This window comes from Schistocerca americana, chromosome 1, assembly GCF_021461395.2.
Source record: "Schistocerca americana isolate TAMUIC-IGC-003095 chromosome 1, iqSchAmer2.1, whole genome shotgun sequence".
NCBI classification, from domain to species: domain Eukaryota; kingdom Metazoa; phylum Arthropoda; class Insecta; order Orthoptera; family Acrididae; genus Schistocerca; species Schistocerca americana.
This window is the reverse complement of record NC_060119.1, coordinates 855,257,869-855,268,772: the sequence shown is the minus strand read 5'-3', so window position 1 is coordinate 855,268,772 and position 10,904 is coordinate 855,257,869. Positions and strand designations below refer to the sequence as shown.

Below are 10,904 nucleotides of genomic sequence, written 5' to 3'. Positions count from 1 at the left end.
ATGCCAAAGCAGGGAAGTTACTATATGTCCTACTTATGAGATTTAGATGGAAGTACTCCTGCCATGCAGAAGGAGGTGATGAAACCAAAATTCTTCCATTGGGTTGGGATACACAGGGTATATTCAGTGCATGACAACACAGTAGTGGTTGCACATTGCTATGAGCAACAAAAGTTCGTGGGTGTCAGATGCTCAGAACTAAGAAGAAGTCAGTTGTTTATAAACGAACTACTATGATGTGTGATATTACAGGACCAACTTCTCATCTAACAGCTACCGTGATGATTGCCACTGTGTTAAACATAACACAACAACAGCTACATTGGCCAGCTGAGCCCTTAAAGTATTACCTAAGCAAAATATTACCCTTTCTAGACAATACCTGGTAACCATGCCTAGTTCATTCACTGGGTCAGATGATAGTCGCAAAGGAAGGGCAGATCACTGGAGCAGGTAATGCAGCATGTGGAGCAGTATCAGGGTGGTAGACAAGTCTCCATTACCTTTAACACTGCAATTCCTAGTGCCATGATGAGATACTTTGCTCTGCAGAGCTTTTGTTTATCTGAGAGGAGCTGTACAAAAATTTATTCTACCAGTAATTCAGGTTCTAGTGGACTGGATCCCAAGAGCAAAAGATCGACAGTGAATTTGAAGAGTAAAGATGAGAGAAGCTAGCCATGAAATTTTAGTATAGTGAATGTATCATGTCTGAAGTTGATAGCGTTGTGTAAAGGTGGAAGTGGTCATTGTGGAGAACCAGTCCTAAGCAAAGCCTGAGGGGCTGGGTCTCAGCCACACAAAATAGTGTCACTACCTAATTCTGGTAGAACCAAACTACTGCTGGGCAGTCATAGGAACGTGTATGCTAAAAGATTTCAGGACAGGCTAGCCAAAATAAGTGGAAGTCTACTCTGTGCAGTGGTAATGGGCATGACTGTGTCGTTACACCAATACAATAATCCTGTTAGCAATGCGACTGGGTGCAAGCTTTTAGTGTAACAGGTGTACACCGGAGCCATATAGTAGTAGTAGATATAGAGTCCAGCAGCAGCACTGTGATGCCAGGACCACACCAGGTGACAGGATGACTGGAGAGCACCAGCTGCAGCAACAGGTTCAATATCAGTTCGGGCCCGTCGCCGCCGCCGCCACCACCACCACTGTCAGTGAGGCTGCCTGTGGGATTTGGTGCCACAGAGCAGCTATCTGCTACTGTCCAACTCCTGCCAGGGGAAGCCAGTTGTGTCTCATGCATGGCACTCTTTCTTCACCTTTGCAGTGGACAGCACCGGGTCTAAGCCACCTACGTGCGGGCATCGGTCATTGCAGAACACCATCACGGCACGCCATGGAGCATGCAAACATCAGAATGAACAATGGCCCACTGCCAGGCCATTGGACATCACTCTGCCCAATATAAGCATTTGAGGACACTGATTCTATTAGTTTTTGCCAAGGCTGAGGCCTTCATCTGCGAGCTTTTGCCAGCCAGAATCAGTGGAGTGGGACATGTTAGGATTACATTTTTCTGTAGCATTGTTTATCAGTCATCATTGTATCTACTGGGTCCAATCACCACCACCACTCACCCTACTGAGTGCCGCCAGCAGTCATCAGTTTAAACGTTTTCCAGGTCATTGTCTCTAACAAATTTGACAACAGCATTAATTTATGGTAATTGCAGACAGTATACATTCCTTTCAAGAAGGGAAAAATAGTGTGGCATGATATTTTACTTATTTACTTACCTGTAGGAACTAAACTGCAAATGCCGGTTTACCATGAAACTGATTATGCACAAAACTTGCAACTTAAAATTCACAAAAGTACTTTTGCAAGCATCCAAAAATTCTCAAAAATATATCTTTCACATAAATACATGACGAAATTAGTAAACGACTGGTTTTGAACAGGGATGTTGTGTCCCTAAGTTTCTAGAAAGCACAAATTAAAGTTGCGACTGATGATAAAGTATTTTGTTTGGCACCACCCATGTTACGGCCATCAACACGCAAGTGTTGACAATGAAAGACTCGGTGAAAACAGCACGAGCAGTATTTCAGAAAATCAGTCTAGATTTTTCGGATCTGACTTATCTGGCATATGCACTCAAAAGAAAATTCAAGAATCTGCTTTTATAAGCTGTCCTGGGAGGAATGGTCAACATTTGACGAGATGACAGGAATGATCATTTGAAGTAGAAGACTTCATATGGACATGCCATATTCAGAGTGGTTTCTGAACTAAAACACGTAATGTACATTGTTACTTTTCTGTATTATGCAACACATTGTCAGGTTTAACATGCGCAACCTTCACAAAACATTACTGCATGCGTTTTGAAAGTATAGATGGAAAAATACACATGTTTTACACGTTCACGTCTAAGCATTATTGTACATGTCACATTACAGCTGTTTTATGGTTCCCAAATGTACGAATATCCCACCACCAATTTCAGTCTATTGGTGCACTCTTGGGAGAACGTGTTTCTTGCGAGTGTGCCTCTGCACACTCCCTAATGAGGGCAGCAACACAGTCGTTGCACACCCAGACAATGAGAATTTGAAGTGTGAGCTCATGCAACATGCAGCCATTACCTCCAGATTTTGGCATAATTCATTTGGGTGATTAATAACCAATACAGATTTGTCCATGAACAAAAATATTTATTCAGAATTTCTATTTACATGAATAAAAACAATTACCACCTGTGATTAAGAATCTATGAATAATCCAGTCACATTCATTGCTCCACTTTGTTATACATATGTACATTGTTATTTCAAATTTATTTTCAGGACAATTCTTCAAGCATTTCATCAGAAATCGTTTATTTTCAAAGACTGGCCACTGTGACAGACTACATTCTCTACCTTCAAAGATATCACCTGAAATCATTTCATGTATTACTTTCAAATCACTATCTTCACCAAAAATTGAGAACTAATTCTGCTGTGATTTTTGGCACAGAACTTCCTGTGATTCCACGTTAGTGTAAGCTCTTGGACCAATTTTCTTTTTACATTTCCCATTACTTGTTTGGCTGTTATGTCTGTAGTTTGCTATCATAACTTTGTCATTGATAGCACAAGTCAACTGTTTTTAAATTGTAGGTAAGATATTGTAATAATCTCATTTGGTGAAGAAAGATAAGGGTCTTCCAATCATCTCTGAACTTTGATAAAGTTGCCAGTATTCTAGAATTCCATAAACACATGGTCAATTTCTCTTCTGAAATTTATCCATCTTTAAACTATTTGCTGGCCAGAGTGGCGGAGTGGTTCTGGAAGCTACAGTCTGGAACCGCGCAACCGCTATGGTCGCAGGTTCGAATCCTGCCTCGGGCATGGATGTGTGCGATATCCTTCGGTTGGTTAGGTTTAAGTAGTTCTAAGTTCTAGGGGACTGATGACCTCAGAAATTAAGTCTCATAGTGCTCAGAGCCATTTGAACCATTTAAACTATTTAAATACATAAAAGCATGTCTGATCTGAAAGCTATCACATCTCTTAGTAGAAGGCTTACCCCATTAATCTTTGAACACTTTCAGATGACGAAGTCCAGTAGCATTCCACACATACATATTTTAGTAGCTTTTCAAATCTGTTGGCAACCACTGAGTTGTTCTGAAGTGCTGTGTAGCATGCACACCTGTGCAACAAGTCTACATCAATTTTCTAAAGAAGCTTTCAAATGTTTATTCATATTATCCAAGTGAAGTACAAATGTGGGGACATTACGTAACACATTTACTTTGCATCTTCAAGTTATTTTTGCCCATACTACCTTTTTATGCTAACATTTCCCAACCCCAGCAATTTCTGTAATTGTACAATGTGTTGACAGTTCACTTTGAACAATGTTCTTACAGAGATGTGTGCCTGCCTGAAGGAACAGACATTGAATCCACAGCTGCTTATTATGTAACAACATTTGATTTGCAAATTATGAACATTTATTTCAGCTGTATTATTTATTGGCAACAAGAAAATTTTGCAATTTTGGCATCACTGAAGGAATCTACAATATATGCTCTCAATGTACTAATCTCCACTTCCAACACAGTCCTTCACATAATTGAAGTATTTATATCACCAAGGAATGTGGCAACTAGAATACATTGATCTCTCCAGACCCAGTACATTTTTGAATTTGTTGTTCAGCAACACTAGCAATTTTTGTTTACTGGTGTGATACAAGGAAGTTTGAAATTAAATTTTCTAAAGTCACCATACATTGTCTTTGTAGACCAGACCAATAATCCCATCAGTAGGATTAATTCACTGTAACTAAGTTGGAAGGTAGAGTAGAAAGTTTTTCACTATAATCAAACTTGAGCTCAATTTTATTTGTTAAAATTTTAGTTTTAATACAAAAGGAACACAGAATTAGCCATTATTTATTTACACAACAGTTCTCAGTAATTGTCTTCGACCAACAAGATCAACTGTAATAACTTTCAATGCTTTTAATTTTGAGTATGGCACAACATGATTTTACTTCATTTAACATGCATCAGTCCGAAAATTGCAGTTGATGAATCTTGTACATGTTTGCCTTACTTAGAGGAATTTCTAATGTTACACAGATTCATAGTGTTTTCGTATGGACTTGGCGAGACAGCAGGACAGAATAATTCCCAGTAGCTGAAACAAAAATATCACAATAGTACACTGCAGGTGTTGTGAGAAAGGAACGTATGGTGTACCTGTTCATAACAGGAAACATTCAGACAAAATTTTAAATCCTTCCAAAAATATAGGGTGTACTAGTTCCCCTTGAATTATTGTTATCACAATTAAAGTAGTTCATCTATTATCAAACACAGGAAGTATGTAATGCACCACTTTAAATGCTGTTAAATGCTTTAATTTCCCACACCATTCATTGAACATGCTCAGGTGTCAGGTACCTTGCACCTTGTGGAGTTGCACATGTAAGCATTTTTAGTAGCCTGTGGTTTATAGCATTTAGCAGCAAATGTAGTGGTAGTAGTAGTGGTGGTGATTTACATGTACTTTACAGTATTAACACCTGTGGCAGCACAGTGTGGAACATGCGTGAAGCTTTTTAATGGTAAGTATTGTTCAGTTCACACACAGTAAGAAATGGAGTGTGAAACCTTTTCTTGGCTGTAAAGCAATACATTAATCAGCAATTTAAATGGAAGAGGGGCTGACTATCTCCCTTGCCTCCTCACCAAAGTATTTCAAACACTTACGTTAACTATCGCCATATCAAACATTTCATTATTTATCCAAAGGCAGCACCACAACTGTGTTACAATACTTTTAAGGTTCAGAGGAAGATTGTTTACTGTAGTAGCTACATGACAAATTTTGGTAACCATCACTCAGGACTAAATGATTGGATATAAGGTAATATCCTTTCAATGAAGGCACTATTAGAGTTACCACACGCTATGCCTGGCATAGTATGATTCCTTTTTGAAGGAATCATCTGTGCTTTGCTCACAAGTGACAACTTTACCACAAACCTCAATTTTAATTTACACTAACCTGAATAAATGCTATTCCAACACCAACACCACCCAGTGTAACAGCATTTGCTATTACAGATTCTTGAACTGCAACATGACAGCTCCTAATGTGATGCTCTTCTGCCATTGTGACATTACAGCTGTACTGTGTATGTAAGAAACTGGCACAGCAAGAGTCTGGTAGTGACTCATTTTTGTATACAACACCCCAGTCTGTAATATTATTGGTCCCACAGCAACTGAACTGGAAAAGATGAATACTAATTGAGTACATACTGAATTAGGCACACTTTGTGAAACAGACATTTTAAGTTACATGACAATTGGCAGACATGAGGCATAGAAATAACTGAAGAGGGTCAGCAGAAGAAAGTACTAATAAACAGCAGCATATTTTGCATTACTGTCTTAAGGAAAGAAGATGTCTTAAAAGGCTAGGACATACAATGATACCAAACAATTTATGTAGGAGATAATATTTTCTGATAGTTGCCTACTTAAAGAACTAATTGTTACATTCAGTACATAACTTTATCAGATCAATCATTATTAAATGAGAGTTAGCACTTTTTGTGACCCCTTCAATTCCTGGCTACTCAAAACAAATTAAAGGAATTTGTTAATGAAAACTTGTGTAATTTTGAAAATATTTTAGTTCATGAGAACCTTCAACTCTCATTAAACAGATCTCAATTGTCCGTTTACAGACTAATGACAATATTCTGTTTAGTGTTACGTAAATGTTATTAAGTGTCTAGAAACAAATGCTAAGTAGCTTAAGCATAAAAGCCGTAATTTTTTCAGATTAGTTATTTTTCTCCAAATGGACAAAGTAATACAGCACTCAGCTTCTCTTATTTGCATGTGTGTGAGGTAGACAAATATAAATGCAACAAGCCAACAGCTTCTCTTAAATAGGAGCAAAGTTTCTTATCCATTCCTTGGTGAAGGCTTTTAAATTCCAGGTTTCTTCCAACTTTTGTAAGGTATAATGTCAGATGTGCCTTAAGTCACCTTATGGTATTTGCAATGGCAGCATGCCTACTGTGGATGTCTACTCAGCTCATATCAGCACAATCATTCCCTTGAATGTGTCAGTCAGCATCTAGAGCTTGGCCTCTATGTATGAGAATCAGGTCTTTCTACTGCTGTGTGTGCTACAGGAATAACTTGTACACTAGAATATCTTTAACACAACGACAGTAGTTTATTTGTTCATAGAATGCCAAATACAGAGCTCAGACAATGCTGAACTCGCGGACTAGGAATGTGGGAACAGATCACTTGCACTTTGTGAGTTCTGTTTGCCTGCATTACTAAATACATTGTGCATAGGAACCCACACAAGACAAAGTAAAAAACCAAGAACAACAAACATACAAAATGTAACAAAAGGGAGCTTTGCATGTCATGAGAACAAAGACAGCATCCCTAGTGGAATGTGCCCAACTACTTAGCGCACAAATGAAATTGACACTTGAGACTTGTGCACTAACAACATGTACCAGATGACATCTGCGGTCCCTACAACAGCCCCCTCAGTGGGAGCAGAGTGCCGTCTAGAAAGTACACTGCTAAGTGCACGTGACTGCCAGATCTTGTGCACTGTGGTACAGAGGTTGCTGGCTTCTGGGGCACAGGTGGAAGCTGGACCAGGCAGCAGAGTAGGTAGTGGTTGTCAGCCCACACATGGAATACATAGACTGTCATGTCTGGTGACCATGGTCTATTTTTGATCTAAGATAATATCCATGGTGCAGTTTCTCCTGCTGACAACCTCGTGTGGCCCTACGTAGTGTGGCTGGAGAGCCAGTCTGTCACCTCACAACACTACACTGCATCCTGTAAGAACAAGCTGAAGTCCTTTGTGTGTGAATAGTGGACCAGTACCACGTCTGGATAGCTGTGGGGGTGTATCTCTCCAAGATGCCCAATAAGTGTTGATAGGTCTCTTGATGGGGGACCGGGGTGTGGCAGCTTCTATGAAATTGCAGCATATTCTCAGTGTTTCTCCATGTACCAGCTGCCAAGGAACCACCCAGGTCTGGTCTGTAGGTGTTGTGAAGCCCAAGAATAACTGGTAGATCCTCAGTCCACCTGACCACAGAGTATATCAGACCCACTTTTAGGGTGCAGTGCCATCATTCCATGATTCTGTTCCTGGCCGGATAGTAGCTGGTCATCCAATTATGGCTCATGCTGCAAAGTGCTGCCTGTTTTGTGACTGCCTCTATCTATTGTGAAATGGGAAGGGCAGCCAAACTGCAAAATCCAGTGCCTTTTGAAGGTGTCAAGGTTTTGACTAAGATTGGCTACTAGGACTGCTTCAGGCCAACAAGTAAATCTGTTGAAAATGGTGAGCAGGTAATGTTGATCATTTGAGGGTGATAGCGATCAAAAGATATTGGTGTGGAAATGTGTAAAGCACACTGACATTGGGAAATTACCTAGTAGTGCATGAACATGCCTCCTAATCTTGCTGATTTGGTACTGCAGTCAACATTTCATCCACTCTCTGCAGTCCTCCATTTCCCCTGGATACACAAAGTGAGCTAAAATTAGATGGAGCATAGATCTTCTGCCTGGGTGGCTCAGGTTATGTGGATATTCAGACACTTGCTGACAGACGTTTGGAGGCATGTATGGACGTGGGCATGGCTATGGATGCATCACAATACAGTTGTACACTGGTTCCAGAAATGTTCACAAGCTGTTGTAATGATGACTGCATGTCTTCACAGGCCTTTAAGCTCCTGATCAAACTTCTACACTTTTGTAAGTGCCATATATTCCATTGTAGAGACTACTCTGATGCAAGAGGCATTCTGCCATAATGTTGTCCATACCTGAGATGTGCTGGACATATGTGGTAAATTGGGCTATGTACAGCAGCTCAAAGTATTGTCTCAGCAAGTGGTTCAGGTTATTTTTTTGCCATAATAATAATAATAATAATAATAATAATAAATCCCGTGGAGGCCCGGGAAAAGAATAGGCCTCCGGTATGTTCTGCCAGTCGTAAAAGGCGACGAAAAGAACAAACCACTAATAGGGCTAACCCCCCTTTTAGTGTGATTAGTTGGTTCAGGACAGAACTAATGAAGCCTCGGACAAGCGCCGTCATGGTCGGGGACGACGCTTGAACCCTATGCCCGCCCACAACGGTAACGACACTGCTAGCCAACTGGAAAATGATTTAAATCCAAATAGAGGTGTTTTTCAGGATATGCTTCCTGCAACCACCCTAGAAGGAAAACAAAGACAGAGGATGAGATGGTCAGATGAAGTTAATCTGACACCTCATGTTCTGTTATTACCAAGCAACAAACCTAGGAACCAACACAACTGGATACAGATTACGAGTATACACAACATTTATTACCAGATACCCAGAATTAAAATTTTTAACAGAACAACGACTAGCTGATCAGATCCATGTAATAATAAAAAATAACAGGATACCCCAGTCAGAATTAGATAACATCAAACAACAAGTACAACAAATACTGGAACAAAATAATGTGCAATCAGAAGAAGAAGAAAATACAGTAATGGACTCAAACATCCCAGAGCAAACAAACAAAGAACAACACGCACCAATTAAACAATCAGAGGAAAATGAAATCATAAGGCAGCCACCAGAACAAGCACAAATAGAACACAAAGTGACACAGATGTTAGATGTAGAAGAAAAATTTCAGCTAACATATATAGAATACAAAGACACAAATACAGACATTAGACCATTCTTGCATAGACCACCAAATAACCCACAAGTCGAAACAACAATAAAAACTATCAACACAATCATACACAACAAAATAAATGAAAACACAACTATGGAAGAGTTACAACTACTGGTTTATATAGGAGCACTCACTACACTAAATATACACACTAGGCAGAGATCAGAACCAACCAACACACAGAAGAAACCCACAAAACCAGCATGGCAACACAGGCTACAGATCAAAATAGAAAAACTGAGAAAAGACATCGGACAGCTAACACAATTTATAAGAAATGAAATCTCGGAAAAAAAAACGAAAAAGGTTAGGTAAAATCTCACAACAAGAAGCGACAGAGCAATTAGACGAAAAGAAGCAGAAATTACAAGCATTCGCCAAACGACTCAGAAGATACAAAAAAAGTGAAAATAGAAGGAAACAAAACCAAACATTCAACACAAACCAAAAGAAATTTTACCAGACAATAAATAACACACACATTAAAATAAACAATCCACCAAACACAACAGACATGGAACACTTCTGGAGCAACATATGGTCAAACCCGGTACAACATAACAGGCATGCACGGTGGATACAAGCAGAAACAGACACGTACAAGATGATACCACAAATGCCTGAAGTGACAATTTTGCAACATGAAGTCACCCAAGCAATTAATTCTACTCACAATTGGAAAGCCCCTGGAAATTATAAAATAGCAAATTTCTGGTTAAAGAAGTTCACCTCAACACATTCACATCTAACTAAATTATTTAACAGTTACATTGCAGACCCATACACATTCCCTGGTACACTTACACACGGAATAACATATCTGAAACCTAAAGATCAAGCAGACACAGCAAACCCAGCTAAATATCGCCCCATAACATGCCTACCAACAATATAAAAAATATTAACTTCAGTCATTAAACAGAAACTAGTGACACATACAACACAGAACAAAATTATAAATGAAGAACAGAAAGGCTGTTGCAAAGGAGCACGAGGATGTAAAGAGCAACTGATAATAGATGCAGAGGTGACATATCAAGCTAAAACTAAACAAAGGTCGCTACACTACGCATACATCGATTACCAAAAAGCTTTTGATAGTGTACCCCACTCATGGTTACTACAAATATTGGAAATATATAAAGCAGATCCTAAATTGATACAGTTCCTAAACATAGTAATGAAAAACTGGAAAACCACACGTAATATCCAAACAAATTCAAATAATATCACATCACAGCCAATACAGATTAAGCATGGAATATACCAAGGAGACTCATTAAGTCCTTTCTGGTTCTGCCTTGCTCTGAACCCACTATCCAACATGCTAAATAATACAAATTATGGATACAATATTACTGGAACATACCCACACAAAATCACACATTTGCTATACATGGATGATCTAAAAATACTGGCAGCAACAAATCAACAACTCAACCAATTACTAAAGATAACAGAGGGATTCAACAATGATATAAGTATGGCTTTTGGAACAGACAAATTTAAGAAAAATAGCATAGTCAAGGGAAAACATACTAAACAAGAAGATTACATATTGGATAACCACAGCGACTGCATAGAAGCGATGGAAAAAACGGATGCCTATAAATATCTAGGATACAGGCAAAAAATAGGAATAGATAGTACAA

General features: G+C 39.1%; 1 protein-coding gene across 1 annotated transcript in view; it reads right to left on the bottom strand.

Annotated features, from left to right (window-relative positions):
• Positions 1 to 4,333: 4,333 nt before the first annotated feature.
• Positions 4,334 to 10,904, bottom strand: part of LOC124613546 (CD63 antigen-like) — a 62,907-nt gene continuing 56,336 nt past the window's right edge. The window contains exons 4-5 of the mRNA XM_047142261.1: positions 5,526 to 5,750; positions 4,334 to 4,652 (exon numbers count right to left, since the gene is read on the bottom strand). Coding sequence (XP_046998217.1) covers positions 4,587 to 4,652; positions 5,526 to 5,750 — 291 coding nt within the window. The 3' untranslated portion in view covers positions 4,334 to 4,586. The remainder of the gene's footprint in view (positions 4,653 to 5,525; positions 5,751 to 10,904) is intronic.